Source organism: Athalia rosae, chromosome 8 (genome assembly GCF_917208135.1).
Source record: "Athalia rosae chromosome 8, iyAthRosa1.1, whole genome shotgun sequence".
NCBI classification, from domain to species: Eukaryota; Metazoa; Arthropoda; class Insecta; order Hymenoptera; family Athaliidae; genus Athalia; species Athalia rosae.
The window spans coordinates 1,353,394-1,378,898 of NC_064033.1; the positions used below are offsets into that span (position 1 = coordinate 1,353,394).

A 25,505-nucleotide genomic window follows, 5' to 3' on the forward strand; every position below is an offset into this window, starting at 1 on the left:
ATTTGAATACCATGGATTAAAGAAATATCAGGGCATAACTTTATTTAATGGAATAACATAATATTCGTACCGTCTAAGAACACAATATCATGCCGATCGGCCAGGTCACATTTTTCAATACCATATATGTACTCGCAGCGAGTAATGCATGGTTCGTGAAAATTAGATAAACGTGTACTAAACTTTTTTTCACCGATTCCAGACAAGCTCCATCAGCATCAGTTTGCGATTTCGAAATTAATTAAAAAATACTACACATAACATAACGTGATATCGCTTGATATAATGTAATTATATGCTCTTCTTAAATCTATACTATATAAACATACCCATGTAAAATCACTGCCACGTTATGATGTCCCTGAGAACTCCATTCAGAGCTCTTTCCATATGGGATCCATCCCAGTATACTTTACCGCAACATTCGCAGACGTAAAACTGTTCAACGTTCTTCAATACATTAGCTGGCACTCTATCTACCTGTACTGTCACTCTGTATTTTGTGAGACAGTTCGCAACGTCTAGCGTCTCTGTTGAAAGTTGCCATGTGCGGTCACAATTATTTACCATAGCCCGTATACTGTTCGCTAATTTGAAATCTTCACTTGATACTGAATCGGTTTCACTGTCAGGAGCTGTACTGGCAGTAGTTGTAATATTAACGCCGGCAGATGTGCCAGGCAAATATCGATACCCATTTTGACGCTTTAATTTTGCAAAACTGAAATATTAGGATTTTCAAATACTGACGTTTATTTAAAAAAATTCTTGTACTTTATACCTCACATCGCATGTAAATCATGCTCACCTTTTTCCGAGCTCTGTAATGATATCCTTGGAGACGATAACGAACTCATCGTGATTACAAATCTGACATCTACTAAAAATGTCTTTTTGCATCACTAATACTTTGAAATGATTCAGAACCTCTTTTAGCTGGTCTTCTGGCCTGTCAGCTACAACTCTGTAACAGCTGCCTTGGGGGACGTAGGAGGTGAACTAGAATTTTATTCGTGAGCCATCAGCTTTGCGTGTTTTCATAAAACACAAGATGATGGAATTATACCCACCCTGTTGTATGCACCTCCTCTAGTTAAAAATACACGCTTTTGTTTCATGGCTACCTTAGCAGACTGATCTCCTCTTCGATCAAACTCAACATAAACGCAGTCACATCCACACATACGCAACTGTCTGGCTAAGCCACCGAGCATCGAGTCGCATACCACACGCCATTCATGGGCAGGTTGCATGTCACTAAAAAATTCCGTGGTAACCTTTCCTTTATTGTTCCAACTAGATTGCTGAAAATTGTTCACCGGTGCTGTTTGCAAAGTGGTTCTCGTTTTTATGGCAGCCTGCAAAAAATTTTAAATAAAATCAACTCGACGCCGTTCTTACATCTTTGCTTATGCTGTAGATCTTGCCCTGAGAACCCCCTTATGCCTTACCTTGGCTGCATGCCTTCTGGTATTCTTTTTTGGTAATTTATGCATAACATCTTGCGATTCGGCACATAGTTCGTTGAATGCAACACCCGATCGCAACGATTGAGATTTAAAAACCTCGAATATTTCTAAGAGACAATATGCGTCTAATGCTGCAATTGAAAAATGGAGATAATTTTTTTGTTCTTTATTAAAGGTCTATATTGAAAGAATTAAGACGGGTAGAATGAGATAAACCGCTAAGCTTACCTGCATAAATCAATTGACTCTCTCTCAATGGTCTTCTTTCCCAGTTTGAAAATTGATCAGACTTGTTCAGCCTATGACCCGTACAGAGTTCAACTAGTTTGCTCAAGCTTTCGCCAATAAAGTTTTTGTCACCTTTGTGCGGAAATTGGAAGCATTGCTCGGTTGCCAATTTTCTCCAAAGGTGCAACAGGTCCATATATCCTTGGCCTGTTGCCTTTATACCTGCCATTGCTGGGAGGCTTTCTTTAATCATTGCTATGTCATGAGCCAGACCAAATCCAAGTTTCAAAATATTTTTATTATCAAACAACGCCCGCCCTAGTTCTGTCCATAAGTTAACAAGTTCTTTTCCCATGCCGATAACGTCTAGGATGTAGACGGTCGTATTGGTAGCTATTTGTATCAGGGCTAAATCACTTTGTTTTGTACCTGTTAGTGATTCAGATCTATCAAAAAACGTTTGGAGAAATATAGAGATCCTTTCCAGGAACATCCACTTACCAAAACTTGGCTTCCACTCAGAGTCTATCCCAACCATAGTTACATCTTCTAATCCTTGATTGAGGAATTCCTCAAATGATCTTTCGTCATCAACAATTTTTATACAATCTTTGGGTAGCCTCAATGTGTGGTAAAGGGTAGAATCTATCTCTGTATCCCAGTTCTCTTCTACAGCAGTTACCACGTTTGAATTCGAAGAATCTGTAACTATTTGAACTAATGAAAACAATTATTTTAATCTGAACTTCACAAAGTTCAGAAAATGGTGAGATACCTTCGAATTCCAACTCCTCGCAGTCTATAAGAGCCCAGGGCCATTGATCTCTGGGCATTTGAAATTCTCTAGCCCAGCGAAGTGCTTCTTTAACATCGTTTGCCTGAGCTAAGCACTTCAGTAACTCAAACTGCAGTCTCGAATCTAATCCCACAGTTTCACGAGCCATTTCATTCCAGCTTTCACCACCTATGCGTTAGGTAATTTTAGATTAAATCAGAAAGAATACGGCACAAAAGAGATACCAATTAGGTGCTATTGAAAATAGAAACTTACTGAGCGTACAATCAGTGTATCTTTTGTAGATCAAAAATTTCAATGCACCCTCACCACGTCTTCGATTTAAATTTGGGCACAATTCAGGTGGGAGGTTGTATAGTTTTGTCAACCGACCAACTAATTTATTCATTGGTCGTATTTGCAAGGTAGACATTTTGACCTCAGGAATTTGGTTCTTGCTAAAAAAAAAAAAATGCAAAATTGTCTAGCTCTTAATTGAGCATAGATTTCGAATGACTATGTGAGACTTACTCTATGAAAGATGTCAATAAAACTTCCAGATTCATAGCTGGTGCCAATAAATCATCTAGGTAGGTTACTAGAGCTTCTCGAGCTTCTGTGCATTCAGCCAGAAGGTCATCAACAATAGTCAATTTATTCTGTAATATCAGTGGCAGTAGTAATACTTCAGGATCCAAGAAGTGCGACTGCAAGTGTAACATGGAAGCGTACTGAGCAGCATCTTTGAATTTTTTTTCCTGCACCATACGCTGTAGGCAAAAAATCAATCATCATAGCTGATTCCGGAATAGCTGTCTTGACAATATTCTGCAGAAGATAACACTACCTGTATCATAGGTAGAAATAGGTCTTTGTGCTCTGGAAGCTCATAAGCATCAGATACAAGTTTAGTCAGTTGTAAGTTGCGCTGCCTAGTTAGAAGTTCGAATGTAGCTAGCTTTAAATCTGGCAATAGGTATGCTTCATATATTTTTTTTCTAGGTGCGATCCAGTTGGAGAAGTCTTCCGCAACTATACCATAAGATAAATCAAATAATGTATCTATAATAATTGAAATAAAACAACTTGTGGTTGAGGTATATCTAGCTATGATTATAAAATTGACCTGCAAAGCCCAGTGATGTCTTAGACTTGATGTACTTAAAGTCAGAGACATTTGTCAGTATTCGAAGAGCACTCAAATATGGATTTGGTGCTGTTTCGAAATAGTCTGTCAACATTTTTGTAATTCCCTGACTTTTTTTCCCTGAAAGTAATAGCATAGCAGTTGTCAACTCATCTCTAATTATGAATTAACAAAACTCATACATCCAGATGAAATGACATATACTCACAAAGATCCCAAGTACAATGCAGAGTATTCAGCCACGTTTTTGTGGCATCGTCTAGAAATGTGTAGTAAGATAAATCGGTTCTGTTCTGATCAAGGTAAATTGGGTCAGATTTGCCAACTGAGATCCCAACAAATTTGTTGTTTGCTTTTGCCATTTCGTCAACAAATTATTGACTGTGAACTTGTATTTAACTGTAGTTCAGATCCAAAATAATTGAGACTGAACTTGAAGCGCAGTCTCTGTCTGAGTAAAGAGTCAAGTCTGTACTACAGGTTCCATTTCTGAATACTGATGGTGGCGTTTAAATAGTTTTCAAATTGCTGTCAGGGAAGTTTTGAAATACACTTTGAACTTGTGGAGGTTGACAAAATCGTAGACGAGTGCTCTTCAGAGTTGGAAACAAGAATCAAGCCTTAAGAGTCGAACTGACACCTTACTCCCTGATCGTACAATTTGAATAGATAGTTAAAAAGCAATAACGTAACATCAGAATACTCAAAATTAGGGTCACGACGAGCTAAGCCAACAAATACTCTATGGGCTATCGCCAAGATATTACCATAGCTTCACACAGAGATTTTACATGACACCTTGCTCAGGCCTTGTGGGTGCCATACGTACACTGAGTGCTATACATATGGATGTACTATATGTATACTCTGAGGGGTGATAGAACTGTTGGCGTCATCTGTGAAAATTATTGGGAGCTGCTTAGATCAGCTGATTCTGAAAAAAATAAAAAAATAGAAGTTAGTCGTGTACGCTGAGTTTTGTGAAGTGGTGGTCTAGGTCGTCTCCGTCTCGCCTGGTTTTGTAATGTCCGGTAGTTCCGTTCCGAGTTCCGGTGTTGTAAAAGTGTTTTTGGCACAAAATCCTGGGTCAAAAGTTGGAATAGAAAACGCGAACTGAAACGAAATTGAAACGGCATGTCTGAGGAGGGTGTCAATGACAGTCAACCTATCTCCCAGAGTAGCTACTGCTTCAAATGGAGCGATTACGAGAACCACGTACCATGCGTTATCCGACAGTTATTGGAAGAGAATTGCATGGTGGATGTTACCGTTTCTGCTGATGGCCACAAGATCCATGCACATCGCATCGTGTTATCTGCTTGTAGCACCCTGTTCCAAGTACTTACATCAATATTATCCTCTAATTCTTTTCCCCTCATTCTCTGATGTTTATCTGCACTTGATGTACTCTTCAAGATTCATTGGAATAATACAGGGTGATTAAAATTTACAGGATCTCTTAAACCAAGTACATGAAGACTCACCAACGATTATACTCAGTGATATAGCAGCTCAGGACATTCGCTGTATCATAGACTTCATGTACAATGGTGAAGTCAGCATACCTGTGGAGAATATTAGCAGTCTGTTAGAAGCTGCTCATTTTTTGAAGATACGTGGCCTTATGGAGGTATAGCTACAGGCAGCATATCACTACTTTTTCTTGTATTTCTAGGATCAAATACTCAAAGTACAGCTTTTTTAATTACAGATTGATGGCTTGGATGAAACTGATACGACCCTTTCTGTGGAAGATTTCAATGAGGAAGCTGTAGAATCCTTGAGCGAGCTAAATGAGACTGAGGAGCAAGAACTGCAAGCACTGCAACAGGAGTACGAAAGTGTGCCTGATCCCTTAGACAGAAAAAACGTATCTACTTCAAGTTTCAAAAAGAAACGAAGACGGGACACAATAAAAAAGGAATATAGTGAGGATATGCTGATGGCTGCAATCGATGATCTTAAGGCAGGGCATACATTGATAGAGGCTGCTACTAAGCATGGCATACCACGTTCTACATTATACATGCGTGCAAAAGCCTTGGGATTGCATCTGAATGCCTCTAGGAATGAATATTCTCCTGAATGTATGAAGGCTGCAATAAATTCTGTGCTGGGTTTGTTGAAATTTCTTTATTCTAGTTTGGTATCTTTTGACCTACTGTAACAATTAGATTTTAATTCTGTAGAAGGTTCCAGTCTACAACAAGCTTCAGAAATGTTTAGCATTCCCAAAACAGTGCTGTGGCGAAGAATTCAGAAAGAAGGCTATCAAATTCTTGGGCAGCGCACTGAAATGAGGAAATCCTATGATGCTGATAAAAGAGAAGCTGCTGTTAAAGCCTTAGAACGAGGAGAAAATCTTACAAAAGTCTCCTTACAGTTCCAAGTATGTTTACTCAGAGCTTTTTTTCACACCAATGCATGTGCTTGACTTGTTGAAGATTCTATAGTTATAGTCATGATTCGTATCCGTAGATACCAAAAACCACATTGTTCAGGGATAAAGCAAGGCTGGTCGACGAAGGGAAGCTTCCACTGTCGTTCTGGAAGAAACGTAAGACGGAGAATGAAGATTTGAAAAAATCTAGGTTGGAGCAAGCGGTAGCTGCTTGTAAAGGTGGAAAAATGTCGCAGGCAGCAGCCTCCATGACCTACCATATACCCAAAACTACGATATGGAGAAGGTTGCAGCAGGAAGGAAAAAAATTGAACCGCTCAACAAATGAGCCTGAAAAATGCAAATTTGAAGATCTAAATGATACTGTCGATTCGAAAGAAGACGGAACTGAATTTACGTATTGTGAGGCACGTATTCCCCCTGCTTTAAAACAAATTGTTGCATACGCAAGATTGTTCTCACTAATTGGATTATATTCGTTTGACTGATGTAGGTTACTTCGGAAATACCAATAACTTACATAGACGAAAACGGGATACCAGAAGATTCCGTGATCATTTTAACAACAGATGATGTGGAGGGAATAAACTTGGAAGAAGGAGCTCAAATAATAGTAAGTCTGGTAAATTACTATTATTGCTGCATCACATTAAATATGATAAAAAAATTAAGGACCTAAATTTGAATATTTTATTCCAGGATTCTGCCGAGGAATTCGTTCCCTGCGCGTTGAATATCCAAGATGGCTCAACATATGCGCACAGTGAAAGTTAACACATCCCGAACATTCAGCATCAGGCAGTAGCGTACGTTTCAGGTACCTGGGTAGATTGCAGCAAAGCTCAACGGGGTGAACGTTGAGCAAAAACATGCTATTTTCGAACCAGAACCTGATCCCTTTACTCTGTCCAACTTTAAACACTTCAATTGAAAATTTCCATTCAAGCACTTCGAATTCGCATGAATTACAGTCCCCTATATTTTTTCCTCAAATAAAATGAGATCATTGTCATTTTAGCCTGTTAAATATATAACTGTAAATATAGTTTTATTATCATCTTACTGCATAGTTTAATCATAAATACGAAAAAAGAATTTCATTGTTTTTTTTTTCCTGCTCTTACATTTTCCTCTTCCGATCCCATAGAATTTTGGGCGTATGGATGTAATAGAGTAAGTAGTTTCATAAAACAGCAACGCGGCTGCGCCACTCTTCAGTTGCCCCCCAGATGCTTCCACAGACTCTTTCAAGTTCATGAGAAAATTAAATGCTCACGAGTGCAGACGACCGTTGCATCGAGTGGTTGTTTTGACATTTGACAGATAGCACGAGGAGTTTGACAGCTCCTAAAACAAATAATGACACCAGGTAGAGCAGATCTGTCGATAACCCTTGAATTTAGGTATTGAAAATAATAAATAAAGAAACTCAGAATATGCATTTCAATTGCAAACGTTATAACCTCTTCGTGTTGCTCAGTTTTTAAAAATTTTATCTTCAGCGGAGGTGCAGAATTATTGTTCGATGAAAAGAAGATTGACGTTAGTCTGCCTGGAGACAAAGAATGTAAGTTGATTTCAGGATATAATTTTGTTCCGCAAAATTTCCTCTTGTGATTAATTTCACCTTCTTATAATTTACAGGGACACTGCAGCTTTTGCTCTTTTGGATAAGGGACAATCTTTTGAGAGATAGACCGGAACTATTCCTGCTGGACAATACTGTGTGAGTTTCATAATATTATATTTTTTATATATTTGTTGACAGTTCAACTAATCAATCATAACTTTGCAGGAGACCGGGAATCCTGGTGCTGGTCAATGATGAAGATTGGGAATTGCTGGTAAACATTCTATTACCCGTTTTTATACAATTAGAGTATATGGTGAAATTACTCTGAATTGTTTGTGAAGAGTGAAACTAGGATTAGTTCACATCTGTTGACCGAATGATAAGATTGGTTTTATTTTATCTGCAGGGTCAAGGAGAGTACAAATTGCAATCGAAGGATACAGTCCTCTTCATATCTACACTACATGGAGGTTGAACCTTTGAAAACTTTATGCAAATCAGTACTTTAAAGTTGGCAAAGGGGAATGACTTGTTATTTATTCTATTATGTATGTAAAATATATTCATACGTTTATAACTACACGTTGCGTAATTCCAGTCTACACTCTTATTAAATTTTATGATCCAAAGTAATTTAATTTTTATCCAGAACCTGCTAATGAGTAAAGTTTCAAATAATCATAGGAGTCCGTTTTTTTTATTCTGGCGATGTAATCCAAATTACTTCCACCTTGTGTTCTACGTGAATTACAATAACGCGAGAAATGAGTAGAAACCGTGAAACCGCGAACATTTGGATTTCAGCCAACGGTTATCACTCGTCATTATAATCATTAGTTTCGTCCGACTTGAAAATCATCTGTAGGTATTTTCTTTTTTAATGACGTATCATATTCGGTGAGCTGTAAATGATTATTCTGACATCAATTTTTTTAGTCGTCGGTAATATTTACCCGGTTTCAAATATGATTTAATTATAGATAAGATCGAAGCAATGGGGCTATGACACGACGAACTACGGGTGCGGGGGGGACGTATAATTCGTAATTGCAGAACAGAACTAAACTTTCTTCAAGTCTAACTGCGGTTGTTTAAGTTTAAACCTAAATATATATATGTAGGCGCAGATACAGTTTTCTGTTATCTCTAGAGAACTTGCACAAGACCCGAAATATAATATAAAATAATATAAAAGCCAGGAAGTAGCCGAGAACTTTGGCTATTACCTACCGAAACTGTTTCCCCGCGTGGCTAACGTCCCAAACTTTTACCCGTCTATTCCTTCGTTTTTTTCTCTCCTCTGCAAGATCAAAAATAAAAAAAAATTAGTAGAGAGGTATTGCAAATAGGAATAGAAACGAATTATACTTGCAGTCCCACACGGCAGTACGGTCAAGAATTTTTTTTACGATTTTTTGATCTTTTCGTTTTATTGAAATGTTAAAACACAACTAAATTCGAATCAGCGATTCTTCTGATATCCCTAAGCTCATTCGATGCATGGACAACGTCAGCAGTTGATATTGTTCAACGGAATTGTATACGAATCCGTATACCATAAAGAACCGAGTTGTTTCCATGGAGTTTGAAAGGAACGCAGGGTGCAGCAATATAGTAGCAGCAGAAGCAAATGCCCCGGATCTCAATCCAGTTTCATTTTCGCAATTTTCTTGGCATCGGAGCCAAACTAAGACGCAGGTGGTATCGGAACGTATCACGTATTCACTGAACGAATTTCATTCAACTTTCAGCTCGATTTCAGATCCACTTAAGTATTCCCCTTGTACCACCCCCGCAGCAATTGCATTATATTCGATGCACCGGACACCATACCATCTCCCAAAATGAAACGATAGAGACCAGTTGTCCTTAAATCGAAACGCAATAAAAATCAAACGTCTCGGAATCCCTGAAAACATCAAGTTTCCGATACCCTGCAATCACATCGAATTTTAAACGGTGTCAGAAAGTTTCATCAAATGATCTCAAGTCTTTTTCGAATATTTTTCATTTGCGAATTAGCTGCTCACAGGATTTTCTTTTGAAATGATCAATAGTTAATACTGCACTTAGAAAGATATTAAAAGGTATAATAAGTTGCACGGTGATGAAAAATTCAATAGCCATTACACGATATTAAGTTAAGCTGCTGCAGACTATCAATTAACTCCGGCACCGTCCCTGATGTTGGTATATATTTCTCTCCAAGTTTCCTTATTAAAATAAACATTTTCTCGGTTATTATGTATGCGTAATAATAATACTAACAATAATAATAACAAAAATAATAATTATAACATAACGGAACAACAACAACAAGAATGATGACAACTTTCAAGCTACTTTTGCATAAAACCAGGTCGAAGTAGCATTAAACTCTCGAGGGGCCGACAAGAAGACCTATGGAGAAGATATCTTCGCAGGTACATCTATATTATACACGTTTTGCTGGAATAGTAAATCATTTTGTATATAAATCTCATTGCGCAGACGTCTAAATTTCTACAGGACTCGACGAACAAATTATAGGGTATATACACCCATATACATACGTGTGGGAGTCAGAGAAGTTTTGAATGAAATTCAGAGACTCGAATAATTATCGCCAAACTCCGAGTAAATATCGGTTTTAAGACCACGAACTGTACTACGTGTCTTATAATATTTCCGGCGAAAATCGAGTCCTGCGCTCACCCTTTTATTCATCCCTTAGGGCATCTCTTCGAATAATTCGAGTTACAGAGTCCCGATCCAAAAGACGAAGACTTTCCTCGCAAGTCAATCACGATTTCAATTATTGCTGCGAAAGTGGCCTGTGTGAAAAATGTTGAAACGCAAAGTTTATATAAAGTCATGTATATAAATAATATAAATCGTCCACACGAGAAACGTTTGAGCTCGCAAGCTCTATACGCGGATGTGTTTCGTTGCAATCCTTTTGCAGTCGAGTCGCGTCGCGCCCACTATTAGGACGTCGGACTTTTGAGGGGGCGATGAGGGAGGGAGATAATTTGTCCAGCAACCCCCTTGGGGCAGGACAAACCCTCGCTGACCCGAATCTTAACGAGGCAGGCAGGGGTAGACGAGCCTCGTTGCCTTTTTGACTGACTACCTAACGGAGTATGAGGCTGCAGTTTTTTTTTTAACATAATTTTCAGTACCTATTCCGAGACCTATTCTCCCAGGACTCGTCGCTATTTTCACGAAAAGTCGTCCGATTTTATTTTCAGAACAATCTGAAATTTTGCACTCGCGAATCGAGGGTGGTTTCAACCCCCTTGATTATTGCGGGGTTTCTTTCGCAGAGTCTGCGACTCCCGTTCCGAGGAGAAAAGTTAGCATCGTGGGGTGTAAGTGTGATGTCCGTGAAACGTTCGAAGATCACGCAAGGCGACCTCTTAAGCCCGAGAGGAAGTGGTCGCCGGAAGTGGCCCGTTAACGAAGCTCGCAATCCCTCGCCTAATGCGACTAGGGTATACGGATACATATATATATTGACGGGATCTTCTGAAATTCGTTCTCCAAACTTAGTTTTCGGATTCCAAATACACGCTGACTCTGATTAGCTGGTACGAATCTATGAAACTGTGCGCGTCGTTCTTAAGTTTCCTGCATCGCACATCAGAGTCTAAACTTTTATACATTCATTCACCGTGACTCGGATCTTTTTACGATACATTCACACTTGGTACAGCATAAACATACACGAATGAATATTGAAAAAAAAAAAAAGGAAAATGAGAAATTATTTTGATGGATATTGACACGTTACGCGCGAGATATGTCAGAGATTGGCATTTTTGGCTCATCTTACGAGCATTTCTAGGCAATTTTTCCGTTATTTTATATCCAGTTTATAGTCCGCGCTCTCGGCTCGGGGCCGTAAATATCGGTAAAAATAAATAAAGCGAGCAATAAAGACTTGCGAAATGTTCGCGCAACGTCGAATATCCCCTTCTTCTATCGAAATCTGACGCGTGCCAAAAGTACCAAACGCGAATCGCGCGCGTATTACCTAAGCGGCAGCAGTAACAGCGGTAGCACCGTCAATCGAAAAATTTCTTTCCTTTCACATACACATAATACCGCGTCGCCATTCTACAATAAACTTAACAACGACCTGATTTTTTCCAACAATTTTTTATTTCGCTTCCCTTTTTATTGCAGATAATAAAAACGCAGGTATGGCTATAATTCAGCACCCCCGATCGGTACTTTATTCTCCTGTTTCAAGATCGAAGGTGCGTTAATGATAACGAGATTTTTGTTACTCTCGATTTGAATAGAACATTTTGCTTTTCGCCACACCCCAGTCCCCGTGGGGTGTAACTACGCGACTAATTAGTTCTACCCGATTCGAATCTCGTAGAATCCTTCCCCCCCCCGCCCCCCTCGATTCCCCTTCCCCTATCCTTCCTGATTCCGTCTGAGAAGGGTTGTGACCGCGTTTTGCATCGTCCTTCGTTTTACGAATAGCTATACCATTCATAGTGTGCCCAAAAACTATCCCCTTCCTTTCGCCTAACGGGCGACACAATTCCGCTTAGCAACGTTAAATATGCATCGCGTATACCCAGCTTACTCCGAGATTACCGCAAGATTACCGCAAGGGCGCGTATAAACCGAGTGACTTACGTCGCGAGCGGAATAAGCAATCCCCGATACCTTTTACTTCCACCACCATCCCCTCATCCCTTCGTTTCGTAGACCGTCTCTTATCTCGAATTATTTTATACCTGTACAATCTTTTCGCTTTTCACATTCAAATTCCGCACGTGAAAAAGTAAGAGAAAAAAAAAAATAAATAAATAAATAAATGAATAAATAAAATAGTCAGGTGCAGGGTGGTTCCTGTGTTTTCGGTATTTTTTTTTCTTTGGCAGGATTTACGCGATACGTGGGAGAGAAAAAATCGGGAGAATTCACGCGGTAGCGGATTGAGAGAAGGGTGAAGGGTAAAAAGAGGGATGCTTTGGCCCGCGTCAACGGCGGGGAGCTTTAAACTTTGATATTACCCTGGCAAGTGTCCATGGCAATCTTATAACTCAAGTGTTCACTGGCTTTAATACATGCGCTTCGTATTAGGCGAGAGTATATTTATGAAGTTCCTGCTCGCCTCTCGTACGGATCTACCGTCCCCCCCCCTCCCCCCCGCCCTTGTTCTACTTGCGCACGTAGAATTAACTTTAACACACGTTCCCCCTTGTAATTTCCAAATTTCGTTATCCGAGCAACTTTTATGCCATAAAGAAAAAATTGACGGGACATTTCCCCATCGCCTGATTAATGTCTACGAAAAATATCCCCCGCTCCGTATACCCATTACGTGCAGTAAATAATACCCCGTGTGAGAAAAATACTCGGGGATATCGAACGCGGAAAGGGGAATAGGAATAAAAAAAAAAAAATCTCCACGATTTTTTTCTGTTTTATGAAGAGTTGATCACTGCAGCGCGTTTACGCGATAATAAAACGCCCCTTTAATCCCTCCCCAGATTTTACAGATTTTGATTAACGCCATTCGCAGATTAGGGAGGTACTGTATTCGCCATACAGGTATGTATATATCCACAGAATTTGTACGTGCGATATACGTTGCCTCCCGTCAAGCTGTTCGTACATATGAAAATTGGAGGAAAAAAAATCACGGTGCGTGGTAGAAAAAATTAAAAAAAAATTAAAAAAAAAAAAACACCCGTACGTATGCGTGGAGAAAAAAAGATAATGAAAAATTTTGAAGCCTTTCAATTTACCTGACGCAGGAACAAATATATACTCGGATACGCGAGGCTTGTAATAACCCGAAAAAAAAAAATCATGAAAGTGAAAAGTACGAGCGTTGATATAATACTTTGGTACACGAGTGAAGATGAAGAGAAGAAAAAAATGGTTAATTACGGGAGACCGTAACTTGGAAATGGGTGAGGGTTCGGAAAAAAAATTCTTAATAGCGGTTTAGTGCTGGGGACAGTTTATAGAAACGTATAAGTTATGTGGTCTTGTGGTTTATCATAACGAGACCGCTAGAGGGTAGCTTAACACGAAGCTCTGGCATCGGGCCTATACCTACACCATGGTAACGAGGGTATAACACACGTTTTCCATATACCTGTTGTATTCAATACCCCCTAGGATATATACGTACAGTATGTGTATGTGTGTATTATATCTCCGCGGTTACGCTTTCCGTAAGGTCAATCGTTTACATTCAAACTCTCTCCTCTTTTGTCTCGCCTCTGAGGCTTCCCTTCTACACCGTTCAACCCCCTGGTAACCGCCATATTAGCGAACCATTGTAAAGCTACCGCTATAGGTACACCGTTTTCCCCGCTTCTCCGTGTATGCACAATTTTACACCCCTCCCGCCGCCCACCCCTGCGCTCCGTTTCAAATTTATTGTCGTATAATTTTCATCCATACACGAAACCAACGTGGCGCGTCACGTTTTTACCCCATTGTACGGTAATTAGATTTCGCCGAGGATTTATCGAGGAAACCGAGTGTATCTTATCTTTTTCCAACATTTTCGTTCGTTTGGGCGGCGACGATTTTTTTTCCAGACGAACCGAACCGGATTCGGACACCGGTGGTTTCATTTTGAAAATCTGTCCCGTTATTGTGTAGGTTTGGCGGGTGTACGCCGTCCGTACGTTCTCGCGTATAAGGCGGGATATCGTATTCTACGACCTATGCTATAGAGATTAGGTAATAACGTTCGACAGCTTCGCGGCTGGGCTTAGGGGATCAACGAGGACAACGTGTCGTCAATGCATATAGAGCATTATCACGAACATTCCTGTATCACCGGCCCTTACGAAACTCCGAGAGAAATTCCGTCGTGGCTATCTCTGTATCTGCATGAACACCCCATCATTCATGTAATTCCAGGCCAAACATATATACACGCGTATGTATATCTACGTAGATACTTAGGGTAATTTATTTTTGTTTCATTTTTTTTTCATTTTTTTTCCATTTTTTCGGCTTTTTCGTTGCCGCGAGGGATTTGTACAAATATTTATAGACCCCGCGTACACGTATCGGTATTTTCGCCCCCTCCCCCCTCCCCCCTCCCCCCTCCCTCACCCCCCCTCAGGTGAGGGATTGGATTTCGTGCGTCGATTTTACTTACTTACGACGAGGTGCGGGAGGGGTGGAGGAAAAACCGCTTTCCCTGGTTTATGCTGCAACCGGCCCGAACGAAGCTCATGCGGAGGATTAAGGCGAGGAATGGTTACAGAGCAAAAGTATCCGGCAAGAAAGCAATAAATAAGGTTTAATCTTGGATATTAACTCCCCCGGCTCGACAATACCCGGACCAGGCATCCCTGGGACAATATTTAGACTTTATTATAAAGCCAGCCCTCTTTTCCTTCCACAACCACCCCCGCCTGCCATACCACCTCTTAGCGAGCCTCTCTTTCCACTTTTCTTCTCACGATCTTCTCTATACCGAACTCACTACCCACTCTTCTCCAAAACTCGTAGATTGTTATGGTAGTTAGCTAGACGTAGCGCCGCCCGAATATATTATATGTATATATACTTGTATAATAAGTTATAAGCCACCGCCATCACTGGGATTTTACTCGAGTCTTTAGTAACGTACTGAGAGAACTCGTGCCAGGTCAGCGACTAGCGTGGAAAAAAAAATTTTCTGAAATTATCCCCGGACGTGAAATAAACTGCTAGTTGGATACCCTCGAAAATCCCTTTATACGAATATCCTTATCCCGATCTAAATAATTTTGCAATCGTTATTTTTACTAAAATTATCGATTTTTCATCCTCGAATGTATACGAGACCTCGACGATATTGGAAGTAAAATAAACGACGTCTATATCTTCTTCTTTCACCTTCATTTCGTCTCGTCTATTTTCCCTTTTTTTTTTTCCCTTTTCCTTCTTCCTCCCCTAAAGGGCAGCGAGCCTCGTTGATATTTACAGTTCATAAATTTCACCCTGCGTCCAAGCTGCGGAGAATGGGCGAAGAACGTTAAAGATTGTCGTTCTCTACAACCGACGAAAGTTCCGACGATTTTTGCTCAGAGTCCACAAAAAATGAGACGCTATCCGGGCATCTATTAAATATACAAATACGTGAGTAGGTGGGTATAAAGTATATTAGAAATAATTGGCGAATAGTTGAACATAAAAAAGGAACTTTTTCGTTAAGTTCTTCGATCCTTACGAGTGGCGTCGGTCTCGTAAGGATTAGGGGGTAGTTTTAATGGGACCGCATCGCTCCCCGCTGCGGAGTGGACAACAGCAGGGTGCGGACAAGGGGCGTATCTGTACTGCAACGATCGCTTCGGATCGTAGGATCATCCCCACGGTAAAACTATGTCGCGTGTGTAACACCCCATGCTGCGGTTGTCGCTAATACGTTAGTGGATAAATCATCGATCTGTTTTGTTCGGGGAGAGTAACAGAAATGGGATGAGTATAACGGAAGGTGGAGGAAAGAGGCTTGGCTAACGAAGCTAAAACCGAACGATGGGATGCGCTGGTAACCACGGAGAGGTCGGTTACAACAGTTCAGTCCTCTTAATCGCACGCAGACGTATGAGGAGATCCGGAATCGATCACCATAAATTCACGTTCTCTTCTCGATCTTAACGATAACAGGGTGAAGTCCGACGACCGTTTTTTGGGAAATTTTCTCGTCCCACTTTCGTTTTCTTTTTCTCTCTGTCAACGAATCTCGGTCTGTAGATGTTGTGCGAGGGTGTTTGCGACTCGGGTATCAAAGGGTTGAAATTTAAGACTGAAAACTTGGGAGTAGAAACTGAAAAGTTAGGCGGCGTCGACCGGTCGTCCCGCTGCTGCTGCTGCTGCTGCTGCTGCTGCTGCTCCTGATGGTGGTGGCCGTGTTGGTGGCGGAGGAGTAACCTAGCAACACCCTCGCAGTTTTCTCTTTCGCTCACTCTCCCTTTTCCTTCTCTAACTTTTTACCTCTTCCTCCGTTTCTCCCCTTCTCTACATACAGTCGCAACTCTCGGTCTTCTCGCTTCGCTTCACTCCGCAGCCTCGCCTTCTTCTTATCTGCAAGCCCGAAGCCCTCCCCTCCCTCTCGCCACCCCCCCCCCCCCCCCCCCACCCAGCCTCACGATCAGCTTTCCTTATCTCTTACCCCGCGTGAGTTTGGACCCCCGACTTTCTCCTAGATTCTCCTATATCTATACAGATAATACCCCCGTATAGCTCGTGGTACCTATACCGGTGCTGCAAGAGCCCTGAGTAATTGAAACTTCTCTTCACTTACCGCGAGGATGAGTTAGCGAAGCGAGGGGGGGGGGGGAGGCAGGAGGTGGATATCATAACTAATAACCAGATTAGGGGATGGCTCATTTTTATCCAACATATTTTATTCAACGGGGATATTATTATCGGGACGATAATCTTTCGCCGATCGTTATTTCACGCTCGCTGAATTATTCCTTTCTCCAATTTTTCTTCTCCTGTTTTTATTTATTTTAGAAAAATTTATTTGTGAAAATTTTGGATTGTTTCGTCGTTATCATATCGGGGAGAGATGGAATATTCATATTCATAAGTCGGCGAACGTTTTCATTTGCTCGGGCTACCGGAATTTCGAATCGAAGAATCGTACCGAATTTAGAATCTTCGGTGGGGCGCGCAACCCCCCTTGTAATGCAAAGATATACCGTGTACAATGTAATCAGCGACGACGGGATCGGGTCATTCTTTTGGCTTCGAGGAGCGCATTTGCAATACCCGACCCAAAAGAATGACGTGAAATAAATGAAATAATTTTCCATTCGGTGTACGTAATTCATTTGCCGAATGGCGATTTATCTTTTTTTTTGGCCTCCGCCTTCCGAGGTCCTCTTTTATACGGGACGGATGATAATAATTTCAGTACCCGAGCAGTAAAGTTTCGCGAGGTCTTTCGCCATAACCGACGCGGCGATGTTATCATTCGGGGGCGTTTGTATTTTTTAAATTACTAGAGGAATGGCTCTTGACCATAAAAGGTTGCCCATCACGCTTATACGCTCGAACCTTCTTCAGTTTTTTTTTTTTTTTCCCTCTTCTCTTCTTCTTCTTCCTTCTCACCCCCGTTTCCGTAATCCAATGTGAACGAGCTCTTCCTGCCCGTCGTGACGCACGGAGGTGTGACGACATTCGAGGTTGCGTGAAATTTTGAACAGCGATAAATGCAGGGAAACGAGAAGAGTCGCCAGCTGTAGACGACGGAATTGAAGGAAAACGAGAGCTTTCTCTACATCGTCCCCATCCTCCGAACTCGGGTACACTCGATACCCTCAAGCCAGAAAACCACCCCGGTAGATAATTACAAGAGTTAATTAATATATTAATTCGATGCCGCGAGAGGGGAAGGAAAAGGGAGAAAAGGTGGGGATGGTAGAATTGCAGACGCGACGTTACGAAAGGCAAGTGTGGTGTATAAGTAAATTTTCAGAAGAGCTTCGGAAGTTCGATGAAAAGAAAATTCGAGGAAGAGTCAATTGGGTGAAATGCGGTTCGCGTCTGCATCCAACACATTGAAAGATTAGTTTTTTCAATGAATCTGTGCGATTGTGATATTCGTTTTTGAAAGAGAAAAATATCGCGCGGGGTTTTTCACCGGTTTTCGATTTGCTCGCGGGATTAAATCTAATGAGGGACAATATTGACCCTTCGGATCTTTTGAATTAATTAATTACTCGACCGACGTTGCCTTTGGGAAGTTTTTATCATTTCATTTTTATCCAAGTACCACCACGACCTTCAACGTGCAACAAAAACAATGTCAAAAACTCAGAGGAACGATTTCTCAGCTTTTTGTCTATCGTTTCCACCTTTCTAAGTGTTTCCATTCACGTCAAGAACTTCTACAAGAACATTTCTAGCTGTCATTTTCCCACCTCCGTTTCATTTTTTTCGTTTGCCAAATACTCACTCGTTCGTCGGTTGATTTTTCCTCCGGACTAAATGAGTCGCGGACAGTTTATCAAAAAAAAAAAAAATATTATACCCCGGAATCTTCGATTAACGGCGATAAAATAAAGCTATTCCGATACAATTTGCAATAACTTTTTCCATCTCACGTACGTTATTATTTACACCCCCGGTTATTTCATACCCATTCCGTATTTTTTTTTTCTTCCTTTCTATTCTCTTCATCGCGTTGCATCGTATTCTTTTATACACGACGTTCGCGTAGGTCTGTCCAATGTTTTACCCTTTTTATCACCCACCCACGTCTTACCAGCTACTTTCTAGTCTCATTTTTCTCAACTCGTTTCCTTGGATTCCTTCTTTTGCCTTCCCTCGATTTTTCTCGAGACACAACCCAGCCAGCCATACGGTATGGGGTGTACGATCTCACAAAAAGAACACAGGGGTTCAAAACGCTATGGGAACGGATGGCTTGGGGGGTGCCAATTTTCAAGGTTTGAAAACCTTCTTTCACCTTTTCTCTTTTACGAATGTGGAGGAGCGTTGCAAAAAGAAAAGGGCACGAGGAATCATTCGCGCAATGTCTCGGGTAAACTCCCGTTCTGATAAGAAGTGAAAAAATCCTTTTCATAATTCTTGATAAAATTTTTCCTCCTACCTACGCGTAACCGGAAATAGACTTCACATATTATTGTCAGTCAGTTGCAGGGAATGTTGGAGAAAAAAATCAAATAAACTCCGCGATAACCGCGGTGGAATTTTTCGAAGCAAGCTACACCCTGCGAACGGTTTTTTCCCTTTCCTTTTTTTCTTCTTATTATTTTCATCTTTATTCTGGGAAATAAATTTCAGTTTTATATACCTTGTCAATCGTCCCGAATTCTCGAAAGTTTTATTCTTCGCGCCGTCGCTCGGTGGAACTTGAAAGCAAGAATGAAGAGCGGATCTAGGTACATGTGAACATGTATACTCATCCTTTCCTCGTTCCCTCCTTTTCTTTTTTTTTTTTTTCTTTCACCAGATATAAAACACTCGTATTCGCTTCTCTTCAACAGTTCTCATACAAACGAAAATATAAAGAGAGAGAGAGAGAACTACGTGCACGAGATATACACACGTTCATACACACCCCTATGTACCGTTTACGTATAGAGAGACAGAAATGCGCCCTCGTTTACAGGAGCAAATCGTCTGTAACACTTCAAATGGTCCAACGTGTGTACTCGTTGGTACTTTGTCTGCAACAGCAGAGAAGCAGCGGTAACAACGCGATTCCTCCTTTCACCCGTACAACCTTGCGACTGTAAACATATACATTCGTTCCAAAAAAGACGTGGGGGGGAAAAAGAAAAATAACGTACGTAGGCGAGTGGAGACCCCGAAAATTCACGAGTTTCTCGGATGGGTCAGACGAAAGGGAGGGCTGGAAAAGAAAAAGTTCGAACATCCGAAGGGGAATCAAAGTAAAATTTTATCTGTAACAGGTATCCGTAGGTGTCGTAATAATGTGCTTTTATCGTGGGACGTACGATAGGTTTGGAAAAAAAACGAAACGGAAAAATCGTTCACCCGACCCCGTTGAAGTGGGCAACGTTGGAGTACGACGGCGCACGCAAAGCTTCAGCTTTATTCATTTCATTGCTCAATTGCTCTTTGCGAACAATTACACCCGTGCTTTGAGCTTGTAGACTCAACGTCGAAGCGTTACGCTCGGGCGTCGCCAACGTCATTTACTCGGTAAGCTTTGTTTAAGAAGTTGGAAAACTTGCTGCTGACGTATATTATTTATTTGTGAAAATTAAGATCCCCTAACCCCCCCCCGGGTCCACCTGCCCCTTTTCCCCCGGGGGGGAAGGCTTCGGGTCCTTAACGGAAGTTAGACAAAGAAATCGATTAAATTCCAACAGCATTGCAAACACTCGAATGTATGGGTATAGGTATGCGCGTATCCTGTAAAGGTGTTTATTTCAGCGAAACGTCGAGGATTGTATTAGTTGCGCGAAAAACGAAAGAGCTTTCTCGTAATTTCGGGTGTTCGTTATCGGGAATTTATTTCGCCGACTAATTATACACGAAGTTTGAATTTTCTCGCGAATCCCCCCCCCCCCCCCCCTGCCCCGAGAAAAAAAAAAGGCCGAAATAACTCATAAATAAATGAATGAATGGAAAAATTATCGGAGTCAAGGAGGCGCCATCCGAGGGTTGTTCGAAGAAGAGGTGAAGCCGGCGGAAACAGGGGGGGGGGGGGGTGGACGGGGGTGCGGATGATACCGCTGTTAAAATGGGGATGAAATGAAACGAAACGAGATGAAATGAAACGAAATGAAAAGCCTACCGCAATCATCGTAAGGAGAGCTCGTCACACCCCTCAGGACCCTTTGCATCCTCCCGCGGTCCTGTATTCCGCGTCTGCTTCTCGCGTTAAATTTTCCTTTCCGGGATCCGTGTACGTATAGTGGCTGGTATTGTGTGTACGCTATAGAGACGGCGGTAAAGAAAGGAACAGCCCTCTGTTAACCCCTGCTAACACCATTCCGAACCACCTCTCCTCTCTTTTCTCTACTTTTCTCCCTCGAGTTTCGCCGAACGAACCCTTCCTTCATCCTTCTTAGCCGCGGAGAAGAAATCCGTGATTATTTTCCCTCTTTCGTTTCATTTCATTTTTATTTTTATTTCGCTAGCCGCGCTTCGTTACCCGCCGTTATCATTATCGTTCGGAACCGTGAACCTTGAAAACGTCGTTGGCAACGACGAATGTAGGGTGACGCGGAAAATCGATCCACCTTTTTAAACAATATTTCCATGTTACGTATGTCTTCGGTGGCAGACGACGGTCGTGGGCGTTTTATTTTTAAACGTTAGACTCCAAAGATTCTGGTAACTTGGTAGGACGCTGCGATGGAAGGGAGAGGCACAAGAAGAGGAATCTAGTATCGAATATCGAGTATCGAGGAAGGGGGTGAGTCTTGATCTATCTGTCGAACCGGAGGGAGGTGAAATAAGGGAGAAAGAGTCTCGGCGTGAGTTTCTCGCTCGCTTGAGTGTACGCCGCTTCTCTTTCGTACGTATATTGTGCGCCACGGAGCTTCGAAGAGCTTCTGCCCTCGCTTCGCCGTACATACACCCTCCAATTCTTTCCTTCTTCTGCCTGCTGGGGCTTGCAAACTTTTTCCAGATATTGAATATCTCTGACCATCAATCATTCCGGCGCACCAATATCCTCAAATATTGCCCCCTGCCTCCTCCCTCCCTCCCTCCCTCCTCCTTGCTTCTTTCTCTGTTCTCCCTTCCCACGATTCTTCATACTTTCATCTCTCCTCAGTTCTTTCGTATCATTGAACATACACAGACGAAGCCTGGATACGTGCACTATTCTTGCGCCATAGGTATTTACCTTGTCTTCTATATTGCAACGTGGATATTTATCAGGTTATATCGTCAGACAGATTTCTCCAGAGAACTTCCTCCTCGATCTGGCGTACAGAAATTTAAATTTCTTTACTTCTTTCACTTTTTCGAATTCTCAGGTGCGCCTTTCGTTTGATAAAAAAAAAAAAAAACGAATTTTCGAACGGTCGCACGCGCTCTCCCATCCCAGAAGAAAACTCGTGCCTTTTTTTTTTTTTTCTTTTTTTTTCACTCATCTTCCATACCTCCGTCAAAACATCTCGCGAGGGGTGGCATTTTTTTCCTCTCGATGCCACGGGGGGGGGTTCGGCGCGGGGTACTTTTTGGACAACGCGTTGCGTCGCCCCGTCGTCGTCCCCAAGTTTCTTTATTAGATCCAACGCTATACGCGGATGTCCATTTGCCAGAAATGGTTTGAGTATGGTACCGCGGGGTGTTACACCCTCCAGTCGTCATCCCGACCGCTGGCATACTCGTTTCCGGACTAACACGTTTTTATATACGGTTTATACGGGTATATGTATCTCTACATGAATGTATCTCTGGAAACACCCCCTGCCCTCCCTGTATAACCGGAGGTACGCGTGTGTGCGCGTGTGTGCAGGGGAAAGAAGTGCACAAACGGGTTTCTCGTGGTGGGGTGAAATCTAATAAAGATAGAATCCACCCCATTCCACCTACTTGGTCCAGCTCTTTCCCACCCACGTATCGCTGTCCTTATACCCCGACGTCTGCGAAGTATACTTTACAGCATATATACCTGGACCCTTCGTAGGTACATCTCGCGATGGCCGCAACCCCCCTGGCTGTACCTCAAACTTTACCGTACCGTACGCCCGTCGCGAGAAACTCAAAAACGTCGCCTTATCCGCGGGTACGAAACGAAAATGAGCTCGCGCGTGGGCTGGCAACAGCTACGAAATTTTTTGGGCGGAGCTTACGGGCTTCCGTACATCGCGATGTATAAGAATTTCCGTCTATGGTATACGGTTGCGGCGTGTGTTACGGAAATACCGTTTTTCCTTTTCCGTGTCTTTATTTTCTCCTTTTCTTCAACTCTGTTTTTTTTTCTTTTTCTTCAAACTTCCGTGCGGATTTTTCCATTATTTTTTCCCTTCATCTCCTTTCGAGCCAGGAGCACGGATCGAACGCAGCGAGGAAATCCCTCGTGTCTCGACGAAAAATTTCATTCGCGAAAACCGCAAATTCGAAAACGTCGATACAGAAATTTCGGTTGCCCTTTTTTTATTCTCCATTTTAATCGGTTGTTTTTTCTTGTTTTTCTTCTTTATTTTTCTCCACTCCAATAATTACGGCTACGAGTCGATTCTCATCGAGGGTTTCCGATCTGTGGGTGGATTCGAAAAAAAAGATAGGGGCGGACAAAAAATAAAAAGTAAATAGAACCGAGTTATCGCGACTCGTATCTGTGACGCCGAGAAGAAGACGATATTCCGGAGGAGGCTCCCCCCCCGGTATATATGTACACGTTTGTGTATTAGAAAAGAGAGAGAGAAAAAAAGTATGAAAAAAGTTCATTGATAGAGTTTTTTTCCCCTCTTTGTTATCGCCGTTGTGATCCCGGGGACGTTTTCTGTGCGTATGTATTACTCGTGTATAAAACGATCCCCCATATAATATCCACCGTAAAAGTAACGTGATGGGGTTATATCGCGCGAGTACATATAAAGAAAGAAATAAAGAAATAGAGGAAAGGAAGCAAAAAAAAAAAACAAAAACGGTGAAAAAGAAAGATAGGCGTTCATCACCGTTTACGCGTGCACGCGCGTTCGCGCGAATGTCTATTATTACAGTGTGTAAGGTATAGAGGAACTAAAACTCACCCCCTCGGTGCTGTGTGGATATATAAAAAAAACCCCTTCGGGAAGAATTTCAACTTAATTGCCCAATATTCTTTTTTTCGTCCTCATATTTTTTCTCCCTTCTATTTGCTTTTTCGGCGTCGTTTTCAGCAGGTGTTACAAAAATTTCGACCGTCGACAGCGACGCGTTAAAAGACACGAGTATACGTACGGAGAATCGTCGGGATCGTCGGAGTCCAGGGGGGTAGTTTAACTGGAAAACCATCGATAGAGCGAAACGATGGCGGGGAAAAAGACCCGCAGCCTATGCGGGATATAATTTTACTGCCATTTTACGTGAGGTTTTATTGTTCCGTAAACTATCGGCTCCATATATGACCCATATTCCCTCGGATGGACACGGAAACCGAGATACGGGAATCAAGACGAGTCAGCTTGTCGTTGCGGGGATAATTTCTTCGTTTTTTTTTTTCTTTCTTTCTTGTTTTAATATTCTTTACCACCCCGTACAAGTCGAGAGTCGTATTCTTCGAGGGTAAAAGCGATTTCTCGTCGCTCGTTGATATCGTCGCTCTTTACAAATAATTAAACGCGCTTCCCGGATTGTAATTTTCGAGGTATACGGATACCAAGGGATGCAATTATTCTCGTGACAGACTGTAGTGTGCCGAAGTACGACGAGTACGCTATAGAATTGGCGAAGACGAGGTAAGCGAAAATTTGTAATACTACCGAGTAGTAGTGTATATACGTACGTGGGTATACTCAGAATGGAGAATTCGAGTTAGTTGGTGCATCATCGACCACGAATTGGACGGGGTTAAGCTTTAGCGACGATATTACTTGGTCGTTGCGCGCCCTAGGGTTGAGAGTCGAGGTGCCTCCCAGTTTCCGAGTGTCACTATAGGGAAGAACCTTGGAAACGCGTTGGTAACCCAACTAACGTGGATGGTAGGTGGTGTAAGGTAGACGGAAAGCCTGCAGAAGTTACTGTCGGTGGTGTAACCGGTTGGGCTGGTGCCGGTCGTCGAATGCCATCCAACCACCGTGCAAAGTTACCGCGTCCCCGTTTCAACGGAGTCGCGGTAACGTCGCGGCGTCCTCACAGTTTCCACGTACAAAACTTTGGCAATCTTTTTTGGCCGCGTCATCCTCGGAGCGGATTTCAAAAAAAAAAAAAAAAAGGAAAGATTTGAAAAAAATTAAGTGACAAGAATCGGCGATTCCGGAGACGGATTTTAAGGAACGAAAAAAAAAGTGTTGCGAAGATTTCGGCGAGGAGGAATAGAGTTTTGGGGGCGAATGACCGGTTCGAAGAATTCGAATGACCGTGTGGAAGACTCGGTACTAGGCGTCGTTGAAGTTGTTTGTCTGGAGAGAGTGGTTGATACCGAGGTGCTTTTAAGCTCCCACTTAACTGGAATAATGTGTCCGGAATTTTATTATCATCATCCGCCGTAGTCGCCGACGTTGTCACCGCATGCGTTTCTTAGCGAGTCTTTGGTTTGTAGTCGAGAGTCGGCATTGTTGCCGAGAAATCACATTGGCCAAAGCTCAAACGTCTGGTGTAACAAAGTTCAACAATATCGCGTCTGGTGCGGCGTCCCCCCAGAGGAGTGGTAGAATGAGAGGAGGGAGGAAAAAGAAAGATGATGAGAAGGAGGACCACCTCGAAGAGCACTTATCATACGACGTTTCTTCTCCCTTTTATCTATGCCCAAGGGGTTTTATTACCGCTCGCAATCTGCTTCTCCT

At 42.0% G+C, this 25,505-nt stretch overlaps 3 protein-coding genes across 5 annotated transcripts; 2 read left to right on the plus strand and 1 right to left on the minus strand.

Annotated features, from left to right (window-relative positions):
• Positions 1–16: 16 nt before the first annotated feature.
• On the minus strand, positions 17–4,477 carry LOC105688140 (exonuclease mut-7 homolog). Of its 3 annotated transcripts, none has more exons than XM_012404220.4 (12): positions 3,828–4,477; positions 3,599–3,739; positions 3,320–3,504; positions 3,004–3,242; positions 2,749–2,930; positions 2,473–2,661; positions 2,199–2,399; positions 1,698–2,126; positions 1,452–1,600; positions 1,071–1,358; positions 809–999; positions 17–721 (listed from the first exon to the last, which is right to left on the minus strand). In XM_012404220.4, exons 1-12 carry the CDS (start codon positions 3,979–3,981, stop codon positions 340–342), a joined length of 2,730 nt encoding a protein of 909 aa, XP_012259643.2. In that variant the 5' UTR covers positions 3,982–4,477; the 3' UTR covers positions 17–339. The 3 variants fall into 3 exon arrangements, with proteins under 3 accessions (XP_012259643.2, XP_012259642.2, XP_048515922.1); XM_012404219.4 differs by having other exon boundaries at positions 2,199–2,405; XM_048659965.1 differs by having other exon boundaries at positions 2,199–2,414.
• Positions 4,478–4,604: 127 nt separating this feature from the next.
• Positions 4,605–7,115, plus strand: LOC105687991. The gene is made up of 7 exons (XM_012403981.4): positions 4,605–4,957; positions 5,073–5,249; positions 5,331–5,736; positions 5,809–6,008; positions 6,098–6,427; positions 6,514–6,633; positions 6,720–7,115. The coding sequence occupies exons 1-7, from the start codon at positions 4,754–4,756 to the stop codon at positions 6,792–6,794; spliced, it is 1,512 nt and encodes a 503-aa protein (XP_012259404.2). The 5' UTR covers positions 4,605–4,753; the 3' UTR covers positions 6,795–7,115.
• A 125-nt stretch (positions 7,116–7,240) lies between these two features.
• On the plus strand, positions 7,241–8,173 carry LOC105688002 (ubiquitin-related modifier 1). The gene is made up of 5 exons (XM_012403992.3): positions 7,241–7,423; positions 7,523–7,587; positions 7,665–7,746; positions 7,816–7,864; positions 8,000–8,173. The coding sequence occupies exons 1-5, from the start codon at positions 7,380–7,382 to the stop codon at positions 8,066–8,068; spliced, it is 309 nt and encodes a 102-aa protein (XP_012259415.1). The 5' UTR covers positions 7,241–7,379; the 3' UTR covers positions 8,069–8,173.
• Positions 8,174–25,505: the final 17,332 nt, after the last annotated feature.